This window comes from Oncorhynchus masou, chromosome 14, assembly GCF_036934945.1.
Source record: "Oncorhynchus masou masou isolate Uvic2021 chromosome 14, UVic_Omas_1.1, whole genome shotgun sequence".
Taxonomy (NCBI): Eukaryota; Metazoa; Chordata; class Actinopteri; order Salmoniformes; family Salmonidae; genus Oncorhynchus; species Oncorhynchus masou.
The window spans coordinates 18,151,739-18,174,760 of record NC_088225.1 but is presented as its reverse complement, the minus strand read 5'-3'; the positions used below and the strand labels follow the sequence as shown (position 1 = coordinate 18,174,760).

The following is a 23,022-nucleotide window of genomic DNA, read 5'->3' as shown; positions in this document are numbered from 1 at the left end:
ACCACATTCTTTTGGAGAGATTGGAAACCCAAATTGGTCTACACGGACAAGTTCTGGCCTGGTTTAGATCTTATTTGTCGGAAAGATATCAGTTTGTCTCTGTGAATGGCTTGTCCTCTGACAAATCAACTGTACATTTTGGTGTTCCTCAAGGTTCCGTTTTAGGACCATTATTATTTTCACTATATATTTTACCTCTTGGGGTTGTCATTCGAAAACATAATGTTAACTTTCACTGCTATGCGGATGACACACAGCTGTACATTTCAATGAAACATGGTGAAGCCCCAAAATTGCCCTCACCAGAAGCCTGTGTTTCAGACATAAGGAAGTGGATGGCAGCAAACTTTCTACTTTTAAACTCGGACAAAACAGAGATGCTTGTTCTAGGTCCCAAGAAACAAAGATATATTCTGTTGAATCTGACAATTAATCTTAATGGTTGTACAGTCGTCTCAAATAAAACTGTGAAGGACCTCGGCATTACTCTGGACCTTTATCTCTCTTTTGACGAACATATCAAGACGGTTTCAAGGACAGCTTTTTTCCATCTATGTAACATTGCAAAAATCTTAAACTTTCTGTCCAAAAATAATGCAGAAAAATTAATCCATGCTTTTGTTACTTCTAGGTTAGACTACTGCAATGCTCTACTTTCTGGCTACCCAGATAAAGCACTAAATAAACTTCAGTTAGTGCTAAATACGGCTGCTAGAATCCTAATCATAATACTCCAGTGCTAGCCTCCCTACACTGGCTTCCTGTCAAGGCAAGGGCTGATTTCAAGGTTTTACTGTTAACCTACAAAGCATTACATGGGCTTGCTCCTACCTATCTCTCTGATTTGGTCCTGCCGTACATACCTACACGTACGCTACGGTCACAAGACGCAGGCCTCCAATTTTTCCTAGAATTTCTAAGCAAACAGCTGGAGGCAGGGCTTTCTCCTATAGAGCTCCATTTTTATGGAATGGTCTGCCTACCCATGTGAGAGACGCAAACTCGGTCTCAACCTTTAAGTCTTTACTGAAGACTCATCTCTTCAGTGGGTCATATGATTGAGTGTAGTCTGGCCCAGGAGTGGGAAGGTGAACGGAAAGGCTCTGGAGCAACGAACCACCCTTGCTGTCTCTGCCTGGCCGGTTCCCCTCTTTCCACTGGGATTGTCTGCCTCTAACCCTATTACAGGGGCTGAGTCACTGGCTTACTGGGGCTCTCTCATGCCGTCCCTGGAAGGGGTGCGTCACCTGAGTGGGTTGATTCACTGATTTGGTCATCCTGTCTGGGTTGGCGCCCCCCCTTGGGTTGTGCCATGGCGGAGATCTTTGCGGGCTATACTCAGCTTTGTCTCAGGATGGTAAGTTGGTGGTTGAAGATATCCCTCTAGTGGTGTGGGGGCTGTGCTTTGGTAAAGTGGGTGGGGTTATATCCTTCCTGTTTGGCCCTGTCCGGGGGTGTCCTCGGATGGGGCCACAGTGTCTCCTGACCCCTCCTGTCTCAGCCTCCAGTATTTATGCTGCAGTAGTTTATGTGTCAGGGGGCTGGGGTCAGTTTGTTATATCTGGAGTACTTCTCCTGTCCAATTCGGTGTCCTGTGTGAATCTAAGTGTGCGTTCTCTAATTCTCTCCTTCTCTCTCTCTGAGGACCTGAGCCCTAGGACCATGCTCCAGGACTACCTGACATGATGACTCCTTGCTGTCCCCAGTCCACCTGGCCGTGCTGCTGCTCCAGTTTCAACTGTTCTGCCTGCGGCTATGGAATCCTGACCTGTTCATCGGACGTGCTACCTGTCCCAGACCTATTATTTGACCATGCTGGTAATTTAGGAACATTTGAACATCTTGGCCATGCTCTGTTATAATCTCCACCCGGCACAGCCAGAAGAGGACTGGCCACCCCTCAAAGCCTGGTTCCTCTCTTGGTTTCTTCCTAGGTTTTGGCCTTTCTAGGGAGTTTTTCCTAGCCAACGTGCTTCAACACCTGCATTGCTTGCTGTTTGGGGTTTTAGGCTGGGTTTCTGTACAGCACATTGAGATATCAGCTGATGTACGAAGGGCTATATAAATACATTTGATTTGATGAGAAACAAGATTCTCTGGTCTGATGAAACCAAGATAGAACTCTTCGGCCTGAATGCCAAGTGTCACGTCTGGACGAAAGACCAAGACTACGCAGGTGTGGCTTCGGGGCAAGACTCTGAATTTCCTTGAGTGGCCCAGACAGAGCCCGGACTTAAACCCAATCAAACGTCTCTGGAGAGACCTGAAAATAGCTGTGCAGTGACACTCCCCATCCAACCTGACAGAGCTTGAGAGGATCTGCAGAAAAGAATGGGAAACTCCAAATACAGGTGTGCCAAGCTTGTTGGGTTATACCCAAGAAGACTCGAAGCTTTAATTGCTGCCAACGGTGCTTCAACAAAGTACTGAGTAAGGGTCAGAATACTTAAGTAAATGTTATATTTCAGTTTTTTATTTGGTATAAATTGTCAAACATTTCTAAGAATCTGTTTTTGCTTTTTCATTATGGGGTATTGTGTGTAGATTGATGAGGATATAATTTAAAAAATGTTTTATTTTAGAGTAAGGCTGTAATGTAACAGAATGTGAAAAAAGTCAAGGGGTCTGAGAACTGTCTGAATGCCCTGTATATAGAGTACCAGTCAGGAGTTTGGACACACCCACTCATTCCAGTGTTATTCTTTATTTTTACTATTTTCTACATTGTAGAATAATAGTGAAGACGTCAACGCTATCAAATAACACATATGGAATCATGTAGTAACCAAAAAAGTGTTAAACAAATCTAAATATATTTTATATTTGTGATTCTTCAAAGTAGCCACCCTTTGCCTTGATGACAGTTTTGCACGCTCTTGGCATTATATATATAATTATGTAGAAAATAAAGGAAAAACCCTTGAATGAGTAGGTGTGTCCAAACTTTTGATTGGTTATTTATATATATATATATATCCTGTGTAATGTGTGTATATATACAGTATTTTATTATTTGATGGAACATTGAATTTGACCTTTTGCTATTAGCCTATAGAAACGCATTGAATAACATATTTATACATGGCAAAAAAAAGCAAGCATGTTTTAAAGTGTCTGTCCTATATCTGAGAGATACAAGAAAGCTCAGGAAATTACTTTCAAACTTGTAATATTAATTGGATGCTACAGACATTTTTGCAAGAAGACTGACAAACACCGCTGTGGCTCCGTCACTTTCCACTGCAGATGCAGAAGGCCGACATCGGTGAGGGCGATGGATTGGAGACGCAGCCCATCCCAAAACAATTCAGATATCTCAAGCTTAAATTAAACAGACAGATTTTTACAGGGATTTTTTTTATTTAGCCAATTTGATTAGTACAAGGGTCCCATTAATAGGTTTTTACCATCAGTGGCAGGAGTGCTAAAGAAACTATACTCCCTAAAACCAACCTCATGTTGTTAACCTTTGACAAAAACCCAAGAAACTTCAGGCACTGTCAACTTCTGACCAATGCCCTTTTTTCTCCTAGGTTTTATTAGGGATCCTACTTTAGTGATGCACACACGTGCATTTGCTTTCATAGTGCCACACACAGAAAGTCAAACCATAACTCCTAGCCTTAATTGTAACCCTAACCCCAATTGTAACCCTAACCCAGAACCTAACCCGTAAGCCTAAAATAGCATTTTTCCTTGTGGACTCATAAACAAAAACACACACAGCAGCTCTCTCTCCCTCCTCAAGTGCTCCACTCCTAATGCCATGTTGGAGGGGATCACAGGGAGGGGGACTGAGGGTGCAGGAGGAGCTCTTAGGAGAATATATATATGAGGGACAGCTGAGAAAGACCAAAATAGCAAAGGAAACTTGTCTGCCCCCCCCCCCCACTCATCATCAATTTTAAAACTGTCCATCCATAGTTCATCCACTATTCTAGTTGTTTTTATATATTACAGTCTGGTGTCTTTGATTTTTTTTAAATTTCAAACAACAACCCAAAGTGCCACCAGACAGGTGAGAAGCTTCCCCAGTGTCGGGAGACTAGGGTAGGGCCTGTAACCTGCCGTCGGTTGTTCTATGACCTCTGATCTGCCTTGTTATTGCCATGGTAAAGTGTAAAGTCATTTTTAATGATCCTTTAGTTTATTTAACCAGGGAAGTTACATTCAAGGATGCATGGTCATATGGTGTACATATATGCATATATATATATATATATGCATATATGCATATATTATCTACACACAGTTCTGTAACAGGACCCCATACGTCCTTATATAGAGTGCACATAGCCTACTGTATCATAAGACAGGTTACTAGGGGTGTTCAATGTCGGTCTTGGAGGGCCGAAATAATTCTGACTTTCATCCTCTCCTTCTAATAAGGGAATAATTAAGACCTGGGACACCAGGTGAGTGCAATTAAGTACCAGGTAGAAACAAAGTGTTTTGGCCCTCCAGGAAGGGAATTGAACAGCCCTGGGTTACACCTTATGGCTTGTTTATATCCTGTCACAGTGTGAGGAGGTGTTAATATACAGATGTGCTTTGTGTAAGGTGACACACTTCCACGCTCCCCTGGACAAATCTATCACATTCTAGATGATTGGTATGAATTTCTGCTATGTGGTGAAGCCAAAGTCTCATCTTTGAGATGCACATAGAAAACCACTTTCACACTTCAATTAAAAGGTTAATGTTTCAACTTTTAGCTGACCCAAAGCAAATATGGATGTGAGCCTTGCTCAAAGGCACATTCACAGATTTTTCACCTCGTCAGCTCAGGGATTCGACCCAGCAACCTTTGGGTTATTGGCCCTATGCTCTTTACCGCTAGGATACCTGCCACCGTGTGAGCTTCAGTTTGATCCGTTGATCTGATATTCTTAAATATGTAACTTGTTTATTTTACCACTGGTGTCTCACTAGTGTACATTATATTAATCCTCATATATCCTTATCTCAGAACCCAGATCCAAATCTCACATCTGTCATGAGAGACTACATTGGTCCTGTTAATATTAGCTCACTTTCATCTCTTGGTTTTTCAACTGAATGTGTTACATGTTGGCTGGTGGATGGATGTCCCATCAGGGCAATACCAGAGAGGGCTCTTTGATACTTATGTCTCTCTCTATAACAATATGATGATTGAATTAAACTGAGTCTTGTCACACTTTTTAATCAGTGGACATTAATGGTTTAATTCACAGCTAGTGTTTGTAGCACCCTCTGGTGGTACAGCATGGCTGAGCTGCATCAACCTTTGGCGCATTAAAGTTGCTTAAAAATAATGGAGGGCCATGAAACCTGAGGTGGCAGAGCAGAGTGCTAGGGTTGGGGTGTAGGTTTTGAGCATAGGCTGAAGGTAGAGAGGGGCAGTTTATCTTGCTATTCCGTAGGTTAGCACCATGGTCTTGTAGTGGATGACAGCTTCGACTGGAAGCTCTTTGCTTCAATATTGCATAACTACCCTGATTGCTGACAGAAGGTTAAGCTTCACACTTACCATCAATATTACCTAGAAAATATACCAGTGATTTTAATGATAATTTACAAACAGTAACAGACAAACCAGTAGGCGTGCCAGTACCCTGAAATAAGTAAGTGACTATCATTTGAGGAACTAGAGAGTTTAAGAGGAACCAGTCACCTGTGTATACAGCATGAGCTGATGCATCCGGTTGATTGCAACACCACTAAGGGTGATAGTCCTATGAGTTTGATGATGAGTCTCTGCTTTGTGACAAGACATTCTGAGGGTCATCATCAACTTCCTAGGACTATAATCCCATCATGATGAACTAGGTGACTAGTTCTTCTTTAATGCTCTAGTTCCTCAAATTATAAAGGCACTTTCTTATTTCAGATTACTGGCATTCACACCAAAGTCCTCATCAAAATAACCAGAGTGGTGACTGTCTGATCTCTGTGGGTCAGTGTTCACTCAGGTCAATGAGATCCTCCTCAAGGTGCTCCTCTTCCTCCTGCCTCCTCCTCAGCCAATCAGCTCTCAGCAGCTTCACCTCCTCTCTATAGTAATCATGTAGCTTGGTGAAATCCTCTAGAGGATCAAAGTCCACTTGTGGCCATTCCCCATATGGTGGTGCTGGTCCATTTATCGGTGTGACGTGCGTTTCTCTTGGGCCAATGCTTAGGGGACCTCTTATTGATCACGTTGCTGGGGATTGGAGGGGCTTGTAATAGATTACTGGCACTGTGGCTTCCCCCTTCTCTCCTCTCTGGTCCTGGCATGAGGAAGGAGGAGGAGCATGAGTTCAGGTAAGTCATGGATTGGGTAAGGCACATTGAGCCTGGACCAGTCACAGTGGTTCGTGGATGGGATTCAACAGGGCCAGCTTGGCGTTTAGCCTCTGCTTAGTGACAAAATAATACAGGTTGAGAGGCAGGAAAGGAACACATATTTTTGAAGCATGAATACAACAATACAAACACACACACCACACTTTCTCCACACACTCACCTTTGTACTGCTTCCCCAGGTCTCTGACCAACAGTGAAAGGTAGCAGTGGCTGGCTGTGAGCAGGGCTTTGACCCAGCTCTCCTGGCCCAGCTGGTCCTCAGCAGCAAGCCCGTAGGTTTTCAGCCCTGAACCTCTGAACACCATGGAGAAGGCAAACAGTCCTCCCTCAGACTCACAGCGCTGGACAGCAGAGCCCTCTAGGACAATAACCCACAGCAGGTCTCGATCTGCCGGACGCTCCTGGTAGAACAGGAGATTGGCTTTCAGGACAAACCAGCGCCTCTGGTAGGAGGAGGTCCTCTCTTTCTGGTGTGGTATGTGTAAGAGGAGGATGCCAGGGTGGTGGGGAAAGATGGAGAACGGGAGGAGTAGGTAACAATATTTTTGATGAAGGGAAGTTGTAAAGAGTCAGAATAGATACAGAGATAAATACAGAGATAATTTTTACCCAAATGAGTGCCATTATACAAGCCCTCCACTTCAATGTTCTATTTATGTCAGTGATATATCAATAGGGGGGGGGGGGTGACATTGATAATAATAAAGTAGCTTCAAACATCAAATATCAGTTGAGACATAATTATTATTTGACAGGGAAACGCAAAAGGCCAAGAGAAGACTGTGTTATTACAGAATCTCACAGCATATTGATAATGTAATTTGTCTCTTGCTTGTGTCTGTTAAGTTTTACAATACCTTTTGTAGAGGTATCCTTCTTTATCTATCGGTGAGGTGCAGGATAGGTAATGGGTTAAAATCTTCTCATGGATCTTCATTACAATGTTCTCCAACAAAGAGAGGATCCTTTAGAGGATGAAAGGCATCATTGATATCAATCCAGCACCAGTAGTACAGACACATAACCTTTGAGCCTTGTTTGTCTGTCATAATACCTCCTTTCTTTTTCACCAGTAAAGACACATTGCCAGTAACCAGTTGCCATCATCCTGTATTCAACTAGTCCATTCTTTATGACAATGATCTTTAATCTACACACAATTTCCACCTCTATCTCTTGCCAGTCTAGCGGAGTAATGTGTCATCCAAGCTTACCTCTCATGGTCACTCTCTATCCATCCAATTGTATATGTTTTAGATTTTCTGCCATAAACCTTCAATTGTTCCTCTCAGTCTAATTCCCACAGTAGTTTGTGTTCACTGCAACACATCTAGAATAAGACAATGTTTAAATATAAAGTTTCGGGTTACGAACACAGGTCCTCCACTGGGTACTAGAGGACAAGTGTTGAAATATAAATAACTCAACCCACTTCCTTGAAACAAAACCCTGACTCACAATATTCTCTCTCCTATCTACGCTTTAGTCCACACCTACTACCTAGATAGTATACATTGAGAGGGTGTTCTTCCTCACTTCCCTGTTCTGTGTAAAATGTTAAGTTTCCTCAGTGATGCTTTAGAAAGAAGTCTTGCTATATCAAATTGTATTAAATGTGTTCTTGAAGTTGATTAAATGCTCCTTACTTCCTCTGGTGATCGATTCATAACCAAGAATGAATCCTCTCATTAAGGCCTAGTTGGACCCTATAGCACCACTACATTAACATGAGTGGCAATGAGGGCCAGAGCCACATAAACAGAGCTTTATCATTGCAGTTTTTACCTATTGAAATTAAGCATTTTTATGAACAATAAAAACAAAAAAGGACTAGAGAACAATGAGAGTTATCTGACCTCGACCAAGGGAAAACTTGTGCTGGCACTGAAATCGTAGTAGCCCAAAAATGATAAAAATACTATGATGCTTACCTGAACATGGTAACAACACAAGGCTCATAAGAAAAGGAGGAGTGTCATTAGCCTTCAATAAATTGGTCTCTAGGGGCAAATACCCCCCAAACACCCATGAAATGGCCTTGCATGGATACGTTACATAACATTTAAACACTTCGAAACGAACAGACTCTGAATACACCCCGTTGTGGTGCTGAACGTTTTGAATTGTTTATAGAGAACTTTTTGTGACCGTGACACCTCTTGAACACGCCGCAGAACTGTACGCATCAGGTTCGACATCACTTCCTGCTTAGTTGATTGGCGCTTGCAGACTTTTCGTATCGATAGCTAGAGAGGTAGTTTTTGTTTTCCTTAGCTATCTGCCTTTAAATACATGTTGTATTTTTGGTATTGTTAATTATCCTTATCCATCCTCAGATACATGCAATGTGTTGTGAAGCTCGCTAACTTACGTCCCTTTAACGTTACTTACCAACTCTGCACGTGTCGTTGTTTTCTTGGTACCTGCTAGTACTGTAACGTTAGTCAGCTAGCAAAACAAAACAAATTGACCTAGCTATAGCTGTAGTAGTCACACTATTGTGGAGATAATCGTATCACGTAAGTTAACGTCACGTGGAATAGTGTATTCCCTTAAATATTGATAACATACTTATTCAAAGGCTTCAGTAAATGGTTAGCTCGCACACTAACCTTAGTTAGCTAGCGCAGTGGTGAGCTAAGACGATTGCTTCCATTTGATTAATTATAGTACAGTAATATATAGACATGTATACTACAAACATGTACATTTAGATTTGTTTTCTGTTTTCATCAACAGAATGTCAAAAAGAAAAGTCACGTTTGGGGACGGCGATGGTGGAGAGTTGTTGGATGAGGACGTTCCAAAGAAAAAGGTGCTGCCTCAAACACTTGTTCTCAGATCTTAAGTACAGTGTTACATGCATTTTTAACAGCATAGAGTGGGACATACGAATTACATCTGACTAACACAAAATGCTTTTTGATGTAAGAATCTTTCAGTTACTTGTGTTAGCTAGAGGTATTTGTTTGTGGGTTTTCTATACTGACCGGTTTGCTTTGCTATCTCACCTGGGATCTCGCCAGTTATGTGAGGACGTGGTTGGGCCGGGCTCCAGGTTCAAGGGGAAACATTCTCTGGACAGTGACGAGGAGGACGAGGAAGAAGATGGAGACAAGAGCAGCAAATACAACATATTGGCCAGTGACGATGTGGAAGGTTTGTCTTACCCATTTGATTGTCTTCATAACTGAGACCTGGCACTCCAGTCATTTAAAGGTAGACTCTGAGAAATGGCATTGCCACAAGCAGCACTGCAGATATTGGGATGAGTAAGAAGCAAGACTTCCCTCACACAGTCACACACAGTATCTACACATGTGCGCGGGTTCGCCTTACCCATTACAACGTGGTAGCCACAGGACCAAATCAGCAGAGAAGTTGAGCGTTGCACTTCAACACTCTTAGCTGTTGAGCAATTTGATCCACTATGCTGTTTAGTTTTTGCATCTGTCATATCGCTGAGTCTACCTGTTAATGTCTAAAAGTGCATGTTTTGTTTTAGGTCAGGAGGGGGCAACAATTAACTGTGACGAGGGAGTTCCCATCACACCCTTTAACCTGGATGAGGAGATGCAAGAAGGGCACTTTGACTCTGAAGGAAACTACTACGTCAAAAAGGATGAGGAGATCAGGGACAACTGGCTTGACAACATTGACTGGGTAACTGTGTCTTTAGTTATTTGATTAGTTGTTCACTGCAGAAATGTTACACACAGTGAAGTAATGCATTTGTCTCGCTCTTTAGGTGAAAATAAGAGAGCAACCTACTAAACGAAAGAAGAAAGGTCTGGCAGCCAAGAGGAGGAGGAGAGTGGGGGATGAAGATGAGGCAGAAGAAGAGAAACAGCGAGAGGAGAAGCAGGCAGACAGTGATGAAGAGGAAGACATGGAAGAAGAAAAGGAGCCAGTTGAGGACCCCCTGGCATCCTACAGCCAGCATCAGCTCACAGAGGCTGTGTTGGAGCTGCTATTACCTGGGGAGACTGTTGCCGCAGGGCTTCGCCGGCTTGGAGGCCTAGGTGGGCGTAAGAAGGGAAAGCAGAGGGGAGAGAACGGAAAAGCAGAAGAAACAAATAGGGATACCGAAAAACTGGACAGGCTCACGGCACTGGCAGACAGACTGGTTGGGAGTGGAGTGTTTGAAATATACCAACAGACGTATGAAAAACTGGCCTACACACTGAAAGGGAAGAGCCAGCAGCAATCAGTGGGGAGGAGTTTAAATGGGGAGGAGGAAGAAGATGAGCTTGACATGTTTGCAGACAAAATTGACGAGAAGCACAGTGTCAAAGCTCCGGACAAAGAGGATCAGGATGATGAGACAGGTTAGTGAGAGTAAATTGGTTTGCGGTCAGCTGGTTCCAAACCATTTACACTACTATTACAGGTGCTATTTTTGTTGACTTTTGAGATGTATGTGTAAACATATTTTGTTTGTCTTAAGTGAGTGATGAGGTGATGTGGGAGTATAAATGGGACACAGAGGAGAATTCTGAACTCTACGGCCCCTTCAGCAGTCAGCAGATGCAGGTTGGAATTGTCTCTCTATTTTCTATTACAGTGTAATGGACTAAATTAAGGGCAGTAGTATCTGTACTTCTTCTCTATTAACTGTCCTATGGGTAGGAACATCAACAGTACCTGCCATTCTGTTACTGGTTAGTTTTCCTGGTGGTCACACAGTTTATTTTCCTTCTTCCCTTATGATCCTGTACCTGGTTATATTGGATTAGGCCAAGCCGGTTCTGCCCAGTAATCCCTATTTTCTGTCTCTTTCAGGGCTGGGTGGATGAGGGCTATTTCAAAGATGGTGTTTACTGCAGGAGGATTGAACAGGGAAGCGCTCAGTTCTACAATTCCAAGAGACTAGACTTTGATCTTTACACATGACCATGATCAGTTCTTGACTAATAATGTTATGTATTATGTTGTTTCATGTGGACCCCAGGAAGAGTAGCTGCTGCGTTTGCAGTGGCTGATGGGGATCCTAATAAATACCAATGATAGTCGCTCACACACACACACATCCAAATTCTCTGTTATATGATCTCTTATTGTATGTAGCCTTACTGTTTTAAAATAAACAAATTGGCATTTTATATGGTCTTTCTTGTCTGCTGCTAAGCCTACAAGCAAGGTCTTGAAACATTGCTAAATCATTTTACTAATTATTTTTGGGTTTCTATATAGTGTTACATTGGTTTTAAGAGCAGTTAGACAAATTTGCTAAAATAACATTTTTGTATTAGACTGGCTTCTGAACCAGCTACTTTCCGTCTTTCTGATTGGTTCTAATATACATCACTCGAGGACAAAGACTGCTTTCTGACTTCTGTTGGCCGGCCTTACCGAACAAGATCCTTTCACTAGAATGCAGTTGGTTGAGAGACGTTTATAGCTTTCCTTCATTGGTTAGATTTTCTGGAGGGATTTCTTCCATGTGAAAGCTTCCCTCTGATTGGTTTCTTGGTCGGTGTGCCAGTGGAACTTTTGATCATGAACCGACATTTGTGAAATGGTTAAACTTGGGCGCCGTCCTGCGTCGTGTTTACGTTAAAGATGTCTGTACACAATTATATTATAACAAAACGTCATATTTTTCTTAGCAAATAATTGGGGCGGTGCGGTAAGTTTACTACTTCAAGTTGGCTTCATAAAATATGCATATTTTTAATGTTTATGACTATAACGTTATCACAGCAGTGCATTGGCTGGCTGCGAACGTTAGCATATATATGCTAACGTTAGCTAGCTACTAATACTCACCCTACCGTCATTTTACGTTATCCTCCTTGAAATGATTGAATTCTCCCGACTTTACCAAGCCAACTTAGCTAGCTGACGACCACGTAGACCGTGGCTGGCTATTGCGTTGAAGTTCACGATATGCACAACACAGATCTACTGCTAGTTAACGAATAACGAGCTCTTGTAGAAGTGGCCTCCACCGGTGTACCATCCCCATGACAACATCAATAATGTGCTTTGTTCAAAAGAGTGCACGAAAATGATATATTGTCAATAGGAGGCAAAAATTATGCATTTGATCAAATACGTGTAGCTATTAGTGGCTTATTCGCGTATTTGTTAGCTGACAAGGTAAAACTAATCAAATCACGTTTTATTGTTCATTCTGGAAAGGTTCAACTAGAAGGTGATCTATATATGTGTTCGCTGGATGAAAATAAAACTACCAGCTAGCTAACATTTTCCACAAATGTATACTGTGCAATTGTTGAACATATACCATAAGCAAGCAAGCTAGTGCCTTCTTAATTTGGAAATGAGATAAAAGCATGTTTATCAAATGTTTCACTTATGTTGATGTCCAGCATGTTTATTTCTGTTGTCTTTACAGAGAAAGACATATAGGGGGAGAGTGAGGATGTTGATCTAGTTCCCTGACTTGCTCCCCTAAATAGTCTGTCCAATGGAGGGAGCTGCCAAGGTTCCCCCAACCCCTTTCTGTAATCCCCCTCACAGCGAACCTCCACCCCACCTTCTCCCTCTTTCCTCCATCACCCCCAGGTATAGTCCCCCTGCCACCTTTTGCTTTCCTCTTCCCCCTATTTATATTCTTGCTTGTTTGAAACCCATGTTTTTAACTACCATCGCAATTACTGGGAGCTACTGGTGAAGAGTCCAAACCATAACTGTTCATCTCCCACAGCTGTGAAGATGGCAAAAAGCCTGGTGACAGGAGGAGGAGTGGGCGCATTCAGAAGACACCGAAGAAGCAGGAGCCCAAAGACACAGTGGTGGAGTCCAGACAAAATACATCCCCTGCCAAGAGGGAGAGCAGTGTGGTAGTTTCATGTTTAAGTCTTAATGGTTTCTTAGATATTATAGGCTACTTAAAAGGGTCTTGTTTGGTAATCAGTTCACTCCTTTCTGATCCTTAGATGCAAGTGTCTCAGTCCCTGTCGGTAAAGCTAATGAGAGTTGATCCCCCCCGCAAACAACCGCTAAAAAAGGTATGCAATAAATGTCTATTTGTGCATGGGCCGCTTTCTACTGTATCCACTCTAGATAATCTGTCTGTACATCAGTGGTGGTCGGTGCTGGTTAAGATTAGGGTGGACAATTTATTACATTTTTTATGAGCATGGCCTTATTTCTATGACAGCATATTGGATGACTGTCATTCATATTCCATTTAGCCAGCTCAATGTAACATTGATAGCTTTAGGCTACTACATGATACTACCACATGATTTTCCCTATACCCATCATGAGGTTGCTACAACATAGCCTACGAATTAACGTTTATAATGTTGTGCTTGCACAGGCTGCGAAACTAATTGGAGTTATCAAGGTGACAGAGAGTGACACATTAAATACCTCCTTGCACACTTGCCTGCATCTAGCTGATTTTGGTGTAATCATTAGTCCAAACAGTTGCAAACAAGAGTTTCAATTGGACAAATTCAGGTAGGTTTATACCTGTTTCGCTCCATTTGCCTCCGTTTAATAAAAGTTTCTCAACAGAGTCGGCGGAATTAATACACCCAGTATCACCCGCACAAACGGTTCACTTTCATAGTAGCCACATACAAACAGCATCATCTATTTGCTCTATGTATAATTCCTTCTCCTTCCATCTACGCATTCTCCTCTCACCTTTTCCCTTCGCTTGTGGTCTACTTTTGGAATGTAGCCTAATGGAAGAATGTCGCAAATGCTCTTACCCAGGTGATCAAGATGAAATAACAATAGCCTACGATTGGTACGGCTATAATATTAGTTTTTTAAAAGCTAGTGTGATCAGTCCAGAGGGTTCCGATCTATGCGGTGGCGTAAACAGAGGAAGAGTCAGGTTTTTATGTTGCAAAAACAAGTGATGTATTTACTGTTCACAGAATGGCACTCGGCCGGTTCAAGAAAGGAAACAAAATCCTAGCTCGGTTCAGAGCACTTTACTTGCACACCAATAAGCCTTTCGATAATCAACAAATTAAATAGTCTCTTTTGTGGCTTAGCTTGACATTGGCTCGCGATTATGGGAATCACTCACTCACATTCTTTCTTTTAATCTGTTCTTTGTCTTTCGATGTCCTCTTCTGTCCGTTTCTGGTTTCTTTGTTCTATATTTCTCCTTATTTCTTTGTCCGTTCCTTCCTCCCCTCCCGCATTTCCCACTTCTCTTTTTTTCCCCCTGTGCGTAATTGCCCCTGTGCCTTCACCTGCGCCGGTAATATTCCTGTGACGTCGGCAGGGATTCCCTGAGTGCCCCCGCCCCTCTGACTCCCATTTACCCCCACACCTCCAGATGGTTCACAGCAGGCTAATATAACTGATATCTGAGTTTTTTTATGTACATGAGAAACATAGCCCTACCAATTTGTAAATCATTTTGCAACCCCCCCTTCCTGAGAGAGAAAATAAACGATACGATCGCATATCAACGACGTTTTGACAGGACCATGTGTTATTCCAGACATGCCCAACCCTAGTGCACTGTGTTTTGGTAGTACAGTGCCCTACACAATGCCGTGGTGTAAACGGTAGAAAGATGTAAATTAATCCTCTTAAACGGTCTGCTGCATCTTAGAGATGCACAGCAAGGAGCAATAATTAGTGTCTGCAAACATGACTGCCCTAACTAGCCAGTCATTCTCAGTGATGTTTACATTAACAATCAGTTTTATTGCAGATTGACGCTGTCTCTATAAAAGCCATTTTGCAACCAAACAACAACAAACCTTTTTTTTTTTTGCATAAAATCTTTAATAACCTATTTATTTTTCATGGTCACTATGCGTGATTAAAGCAGAGGCAATTATTGGCAAAGTGATTACACTATATGGATATGTTTATGATGTAAATATTTACTTACTTTGCAGAGCGGTTTGGATCTCAATGTTGCATCAGAATGTCAAATGTCTAAGTGAGTATGATGACTTACATAGAAGTTCAATGTTTTTTTGTGTGCATATGACTTTATTTGTTCAAATGTCTAGAAACCAAGTGTTTTACCATGGGTGGAGAAATTGATTCAGTCAGTGGCTGTTTCCATTAACCTATTAAGTGATTTTTGTCAACATTTAGCAAGTTTGCATAGAAAATAGATGCAACATTTGCCTGCTACGGTGCGTTTCCAATTAACTATCTTGTGTCGATTTAAAAACAGCTGGAAGTAATTCCGTCACACCTATAAAAGAAGTGGTTGAAGTCTTTCCATTAACCATTGAGGCAAATTGCTCATGATTAAATTGGTTATTGCCTGTATGCCCTCCAACCCATCTGTTTCATGTTTTGTGTGACCTTCAAAAGCATAGAATTCAATAATTGACTATTTGCCACATTCTTATACAGCGTTTCCCAAACTAGGGGTCGCGACCCCGTGTGGGGTCGCCTGATTTGAAAATGGGGTCGTGAGAAACTCTGAGATAAAAATAAATAAAATTGCTCTTGGTTCATAGAACTGGGGTTACATCAGTAACCTCCGATAGCTGCTAGATGCAGTTGTATTAAACAGTGGTTTCTGTATTATTATTATTATTTTTTTTTACAAATATGGTGAAGTCTTTTGAACTGTTTAAGCAACAAAATAGTAAGACCCCATCACTGAAAGATGCAACTTTGTTTCCCTCTACAATGCCCACAAGCCCCGCAGGGCTCATTAGAACAGAGTGGACAAGACCAGGCACTAAATAAGACTGGGAGGAAAAGAACATCACCAATGATAGTATTTTCTACAGAAAAGAGCATACAAAATGATTGCGGATCTTTTGAACTTCCCAATACCTTTCTGGTGCATTTCAGTCACTTCAAACCATACTTCCATCAGATTTAAATATTATCAAAAGCACTGTCGGACAGATTTGTAATAGACTGTCATAGTCCCAATGAAAAAAAGTGAACTTTGGCCATTGATTCTATCACTTTATTTACATGGTGGGGTTCCTCCCCCCAAAAGTTAGAGAACCTCTCATATAATTCCCATGTGCCACTGTGAAACCTGCACTCCTGTAGATCTGAAATAATTGAATGGTGAAACTTGCATCCAGCCGATCAGAAAAGCAAGGCGAAGCAATTCAGGCTTTCTTGAAAGTCAAGACCAATCTTATCCTGCAACGAAACATTATTTTCATAGTTGAATAATACATTTAGAAAACAGTAGGCATTTAGAATTAAATGTTGAGAAGAGCTTTATAGTTTGGTGATGACATCACGTGTCCTGCGTGCCTTAAGTTATTCAGCAATCATTTATTCAGAAAATTATTTCCATGATTTGTTGCAATAAAGATTAAAAAATAATAATAATCCGCCCCCTGTCGAACGGATACAAATGTTGTCGATCTTTAGAAACGTTCTCCTATAGCTACTGTTTTTAATTACATGTTAATGTTTTTTTTTGCGGCATTGCATTTGTCAAATAAACCTGGGTCAATGGAAACCTGCCTAGTGAGATCAGTGATCATGGATGGTGTTGCTCAGTTGACCAGGTTGATCTCTTTTGGGATGAAAAAGGATGGAGGAAAAATAGATGAAGTGAAATGGATGGAGTTAACATTTCAGATTAGCTGAAGGCTTGTTTGATTACGTTCAACCTCTTCATATCCCCAACTGTAGTTTAAGGTAGGGGTACTAGTCAGGGAATTCATAAAAACAAGCTGTTAGTGCCTAGCCTTAGTTTGGATGAATAATACCATTCCACCAATTGTAGTTTGTTAAACATACCTGTATTTTGTACAATAGTGTTGTTTTTTTCTCTGTTCATGTGTTCTTTTTGTTTCTTTCCATTATAGGAACAAAGACACAAAAGGCTCAAATAACAAAGCAATTCCATCCTCTTCCACATTAACTTTTGATGTAAATACTACTGACAAGACTGAACATGATTTCAACCAATCAGGCATGGAGGCGGATGAAGAGGTTGGCTGTGGAAAGTCCACTGGAAGCCCGACCTCTGTCAAACGATGGGTGATTGGCCCATTGTTTCAGTCATTTAAAACCAAGATGGCCAGTTTCACACAGATTGTCATGAGTCCCGTCCGACTTTTCAAACCCAATAGCTCCCCACCTGAACCAGATGTAGACGTCTCCTCTGCCTCTCATAGTTCTCACCAACAAGGACCTGGGTATGAGCTAACCTCTGGCACAGTGCAACACTTGGAAGCTGGAGGAGGAGGAAATGACCCTGCCTCTCGTAAACACTTAAAGTTCAGCATGGATCTAAAAACCCACGGCACTCCAGAAGAGGATGAGTTTTCTCTTGAGGGGAAACAAAATATGATGCCACCTGGAGATGCGCAAAGGGACACCTGTATGTTAAACAGCTCAGAAAATGAGACCAATAATAATGATTCATTACCTTGTATGCAGCGTAGTCCTCTACTCAGAAGCAGTATCAAGTGTGGTTCTGAATCAACGGAGTCCCAGTTCAACTCATGCTCTTCCACGTCCTTTCAACCCCCTGACCCCTCAAGTTCCTCATGTGGGTCCAAACTGTCTCTCATTGTTCAAATGAAGGAGCAGGTGGATTTGACAGGGGCTCACCGGAGACCATTACACCGAAAATTTGTTTTTCTAAATGAAGCCGCAACACAGAGCAGTCCCTCTGCTGCAATTAACGCGTCTGAAGCCGACCGCATCTCTAGTTTTCCAGCTGAAGTAGGAATCTGTGAGCCCAAGGCTAAACGGCTTGCCACAAAATCGTATGTAGAGTACAAAATCTGGGACTGTATTGACAGTGAAACATCTAGTCCATTTTCCAGTATCTACAATACCACTTCTGAGAGTCTATGCCAGGCAGATGATTACAGCATAAAAACTGTTGGTCTGCCTCAAGACCAAAACATGTTGGTGTGTGGTTCCCAGTCACATATGTCTATCCGGAAAAGCCCCAGAAAACCTGTAAACACAACACTGAACAACTGTGCCTCAGTCAGTCAGTGTCTTCAAAAGCAGACAGATGAGTGTGAAGGGAAGCAAGGCTATATGGCAGGCTCAGCAAAGGAAGCTAAGAGGAGATGCAGAGCAACTCCTTTTATAGCGATCAAGAGAGATGCAGAGAAAAAGAAAAGCGTGAAACTGATGAAAAGAGAGCGATGTGAAGAGGTCACAGAAGAAGACAAGGTAGATGTTGCGTTAGAAAGTTACACATTAACATCGGTAGAGCACGCAAGTGATGTAGAACTTGTCCAGCCGGGGGTTGGATCAAAACCGTGTGCAACTTCTAAATCTCAGTCTCTTAAAAGTAGGGTGCTGCTTCGGGTTAGCCAGAGTTCTACCGTATACATTGAAACCACTCAAAAACCCTCTGAAACACATGTACCTCTGATGGAGGTGACTAAGGACAAAGGTAGAGGTCGAAGTGGGCGTATTAAGAAAAATACGTCTCTCACAGTAATGGCCACTTCAAGTAATGGGAGTGTACTAGAGCACAGTAATGACAGTTTGTGTGACAACAGCATAGCAGCCAGCAATAGTAGGGGTATGACCAGTGCCTTGAGTTATGGTGACACTGACTCTAGTTCAGCATGTAATATGGAAATGGTAACTACCATGACAACCGCATTGATGAAAGAAAATCATGAACTGCCTGTCTCTGATCAGTACTTGGATATCAACGGGAAGTGGCCTCAAACGGCATCCAAAAATCAGCAAAAATATATCTGTAAGAAGAGGAAGATTTCCACAGTGGTTGAAGTGGCGTCATGTCAAAATCAACAAAAGTGTCTGAAGTTGAATGAGATCACATCAGAAGAGAGTTGTCCACTAAAACCACCGAAACAAAATAAATCCAGGAGGTCTCATAACTCACGCTCAACCCAACAGCTTGGCACGTCTTCAGGGCTGACTGGTGTTGGGGCCGATCACTTGCACTCTTTGAAGCCCAGCAAAGATGACAATGTCCATGTAGCTTCTAGATCTTCAGATGTTACACAACAGACATTACAGACTACCGCAGTGGTGGCTGTCCACAAAGACACAGGTTGGGGAGCAGAAATGAGTGGGTCTGACTCTAGCAAGAGCCCAAAGAAGAGTCGGAATGGATCTAATAAAATGTCTGTCAGTGACGCGTTACTGGTGGATAAGAGGTTTGTGGAACCCCTTGGTGGACGTAAGAGAGTCAGGGGAGGTCCGTCCACAGAGGACAATGCCGAGACAACTCAGTCCCTGCAACTTACTCAAATAACAGTTGAAGAAAAAAAGGGAACTGTGCCTTGGCCTGTGCGAACTTATCCCAAATGTTCAATCAAGCTGAACAAAAATATAGTGAAACATTCTATGGCTTTGCAAGGAAATTATGTGGCAATGGACTCTGATGTAGAAGTGTTTTCCACTGTCTGTGAACCAACTAACCTTGGCCAGAACAAGACTATTGACCAGGTGATTGAGGAGGAGCAGGGGAAGGAGGATGAGTGTTCTGAACTGCCTGTACCCTCTGAGACGAGGCTCAGGGGGAGGGGGGGGAAAAAGAAGCCAAAGAAAGCAGCGACTCAATGTAAGAAGCACAGGCCTGTGACTAGGAAGAGGGGGCAGGAAGAAGAGGAGGAGAGAAATACCGCGATTGGTGAGCAGATGGACTTTTCATCAGATAACAACACCACCCTTAAGAAGCGTCTGTTGCGCAGCTACTCCTGCCCAGAGATCCCTGCTCTCCTCCACCATGACAGCCACTGGACCACCTCTCTGCATGGCAGGATCCTCTCCGTACCCCGGCTCCACCCCGCCCTCTTTCCTCCTGTCCCCACTCCTCCCGCACCGTCCAGGCGTCCACGCCGTCATACTGTCTCTAGTGTGGAAATTGAGCGGGAGATGGCTCCGTTATGCCTGCGTAAGGAGGTGTTTCCCTCAAGAAGGACCTATTCATTGGGCAACCCGTCCTACCACCTGTTACCCAGTGTGCCACCCTCCACTTCCATCTCTGTCTGGGCCTCCTGCTTCCTGTCAAGCCCCCTGGCCTTCCTCTCCAGGAAATTGCGAAAAGGAAGTCTAGCTGCCACTAGTAGTGCTTGCAGTCATGATACCTCCCCTTCCTCCTCTTCCATTTCACCAACCTGCTCTTCTGTACGTCACCTGTTCTCCAGTTCTGACCCCTGTGACCTGACATCAGACATATCCTCTGCTTCAGTCTCCTCCTTTTGCAGGTAAAACACCACTTTGTCCTTTGTTTGAAAATACATATTTTCCTTTTTGATTACAGTAGTTAAAAATTATTAATTCCATCATGTTTCCAGTGCATTGTCAAAGATTCCCTTGGAGAATGAGACAAGCCAGCAGCATGAGGAGGATGGGGAGAATGTGGAGGACAAAAACCATTTCAGGAATGAGTTCGAAGCCATAGGGATGAGAGAGGAAAAAGCATTGTCAGATTCTGAAATTAAGGTACACTGACCACGTAATATTTAATGTGAACTATGTCATTTACATATGACATACATTATGTGATTAGTTACAAAGAAGTGTAGATAAGAGTCTGGCTTTAACCCACCTTCACCACTGTGGTGGTGCTTGCACAGTTGGAATCCGGCAAACATGAGGAACGAAGGAAAGTGTCATCCATTCGAATTCGCAAAGCCTTACCCAAACCCCTCCACAACCTCACACCCATGGGCCTGCCCAAGCCTATCAGGTATGTGTGATTGTGTGATGGTGTGCCTGTGTGTATATGGTAAACTTGCCACCTGTATTCGTAAAATGTTATGACATGGATGACTAAAACCCCAACTCATCTGTTGTGTTCCAACAGGGTGAAGAAGAAGGAGTTCAGTTTGGAGGAAATCTACACTAATAAAAACTTCACCAAGCCCCCTGAAAGGTTACTGTTCACTCATGCATCTTATTGTTCATCCTACAGTACATGTAATCATCATTGTAACGACTGACTGTCACTTTCCTTTCATTAACAACTTCCTTGCTCTGTGTTTGTTTTTATTCGTCCCAGACGGCTGGAGACCATATTTGAGGTGCCACTCAGTCGACGCGATGGGTCTCATTCCCTCCTTGGTCAGAAGCGCATGAAGCGTTTTGTGGAGTTCCCAGAGGTTGGTGTGGCCAGAAAGCCAAGGAAGCCACTTGTTGGTGCTGGGGCAGGGGGTGTTTTACCCAGGAAAGCTGGGGTTGGCTCTCCTTTTGGAAGGCCCAAGCGCGGGGGTTGCCTCTCTTCTAAAGATCACCCCACCCTCAATCTGCAGGAGCTTGATTCACTTCTTTGCTCCAAGCTTGACCAGCTGGATTCCTGGTTAGCTTTTGACCAGAATATCTGTTGACAAATGCCAATCAAAGGGGTAGACAATAGCACATTTACATTTTCAAAATATTGTTATTACAAATTGCCCAGTCCCGTTGCCTCCCATCCAACATCAAGCTCGTCCTCATCTTCTGTAATTGTTTACAATGTTTTTCTTTTGTGGGGGTGTATTATTTACCTTCCATTGAGTCGTTTAAAATGATCATTGAAGAATTTTTGTATTTTCATTGTGTACTATTTGTAGATAACGATATGGAATATACTGTTATTGTAATATTTGATTATCTATGGATGTAATGCATTTTATATCATTGGTTTAGGTCAGTGAGTGCATAAGTGTTTGTATTTAAAACTGCTACTATTTCTACCACCAGTTTTGTTGATAATCTGCATTCTTAATATGCCAATGCCTCAGCCTTTTAATCATTATTAAACACGTCCTGCTTTATTTGCTACTGAATCCTACATTTGGAAGTTCACATGCAACTCAAATCTTTGTGGATATTATCCATTGACATCAATGTGTATTTACACAGCAGTTATTGAATGCACATACTTCTCAAGTAAGGATTCTTACTAGCCAAACAATTTCCAGATGATAATTCCCAATTGAGCTGTAGGTGCAAACCTGTTATTGGCAACTAGCATCAAATGGCAGCTACTTTCAAGATATATTGAATGTTGAGAATTCTGTTTTTGGCCAAATTACAGCTGTAATGTTTCTGGTTCTGACAATCACAGATTTCATATTTTCATTTAGAACCGTCCTTTAATTGTTGCCTGACTGTTCCTGCCAATTCTCGCCTTGTATACACATTACATTGTATTGTTTTCTTCACCTCCGGATTATAACTATAGCAAATAAAATGTATATTGTCCATTTTATACATTTTTGTAAAAAATAATCTATGTTGAATTGTTACTTGTAAAATTGAACGTAAACGTCATGACACTCTGAGTATTTCTATGGAAACATTAGCATGAATATTTTCATCAATGCAGTTAGTTTGTTTTGTATCATTGTGGATTGTAATATTTGTTTTTGAATAGCAATATTTAATTGAAAATTGCTTGTCTATACACATTACTTTTCTATTACATCACATTTTTTGTAATTATATTTCTGAAAATATTTGTCTTTACTGTGTGGTTTGTATTGAATAAATGTATATGTATGCATTTTTTTGTTACAGCTGGAGAGTGACTTTATATTAAGTAAAAGGTATTTGTCGCTATTAACTTAATGTAAATGAGGCAAATAGCCTGAAAAGGAACTTAATTCAGATCAAATTGATGTAAATGTATTTTCATTTAATTACAAAATCCTTTAAAACATGCTATGTATAAATATAAAATACAAAGTAAGGCAATGACATGAATACAGTAAATGTAGAAATGATAATGTAAACAAAATTAAGTATTGTACATTTTTGGTATTTAAAACCAAAGGCAGTTTTCACTATTACTGTAAATCAGAAACACTGCCCTCA

The 23,022-nt window shown here is 41.9% G+C and overlaps 2 protein-coding genes and 1 pseudogene across 3 annotated transcripts; 2 read left to right on the top strand and 1 right to left on the bottom strand.

Moving 5' to 3' along the window:
* Positions 1 to 5,520: 5,520 nt before the first annotated feature.
* LOC135553750 (sesquipedalian-1-like) lies at positions 5,521 to 7,764 on the bottom strand (annotated as a pseudogene).
* A 732-nt stretch (positions 7,765 to 8,496) lies between these two features.
* LOC135554439 (CD2 antigen cytoplasmic tail-binding protein 2-like) lies at positions 8,497 to 11,429 on the top strand. Of its 2 annotated transcripts, none has more exons than XM_064986752.1 (7): positions 8,497 to 8,581; positions 9,067 to 9,142; positions 9,354 to 9,486; positions 9,833 to 9,990; positions 10,076 to 10,655; positions 10,775 to 10,860; positions 11,110 to 11,429. In XM_064986752.1, the coding sequence occupies exons 2-7, from the start codon at positions 9,068 to 9,070 to the stop codon at positions 11,218 to 11,220; spliced, it is 1,143 nt and encodes a 380-aa protein (XP_064842824.1). In that variant the 5' UTR covers positions 8,497 to 8,581; position 9,067; the 3' UTR covers positions 11,221 to 11,429. The 2 variants fall into 2 exon arrangements, with proteins under 2 accessions (XP_064842824.1, XP_064842823.1); XM_064986751.1 differs by having other exon boundaries at positions 8,534 to 8,846.
* A 123-nt stretch (positions 11,430 to 11,552) lies between these two features.
* Positions 11,553 to 22,664, top strand: LOC135554437 (uncharacterized). Its single transcript, XM_064986749.1, has 10 exons — positions 11,553 to 11,956; positions 12,689 to 12,858; positions 13,001 to 13,136; positions 13,233 to 13,304; positions 15,174 to 15,217; positions 17,082 to 20,429; positions 20,520 to 20,667; positions 20,802 to 20,914; positions 21,032 to 21,100; positions 21,227 to 22,664. Exons 2-10 carry the CDS (start codon positions 12,761 to 12,763, stop codon positions 21,549 to 21,551), a joined length of 4,353 nt encoding a protein of 1,450 aa, XP_064842821.1. The 5' UTR covers positions 11,553 to 11,956; positions 12,689 to 12,760; the 3' UTR covers positions 21,552 to 22,664.
* The last annotated feature ends 358 nt before the right edge of the window (positions 22,665 to 23,022 follow it).

Excerpts from the sequence above, each read along its gene's own strand:
- LOC135554437 (XM_064986749.1), top strand. The coding sequence starts at position 12,761 with ATGGAGGGAGCTGCCAAGGTTCCCCCAACCCCTTTCTGTAATCCCCCT. Across the intron at positions 12,859-13,000 it reads CTTTCCTCCATCACCCCCAG|CTGTGAAGATGGCAAAAAGC; the intron begins GTATAGTCCCCC and ends CATCTCCCACAG. Across the intron at positions 20,668-20,801 it reads TGTCAGATTCTGAAATTAAG|TTGGAATCCGGCAAACATGA; the intron begins GTACACTGACCA and ends GTGCTTGCACAG.
- LOC135554439 (XM_064986752.1), top strand. The coding sequence starts at position 9,068 with ATGTCAAAAAGAAAAGTCACGTTTGGGGACGGCGATGGTGGAGAGTTG. Across the intron at positions 9,143-9,353 it reads AGGACGTTCCAAAGAAAAAG|TTATGTGAGGACGTGGTTGG; the intron begins GTGCTGCCTCAA and ends GGATCTCGCCAG. Across the intron at positions 9,487-9,832 it reads GGCCAGTGACGATGTGGAAG|GTCAGGAGGGGGCAACAATT; the intron begins GTTTGTCTTACC and ends GTTTTGTTTTAG.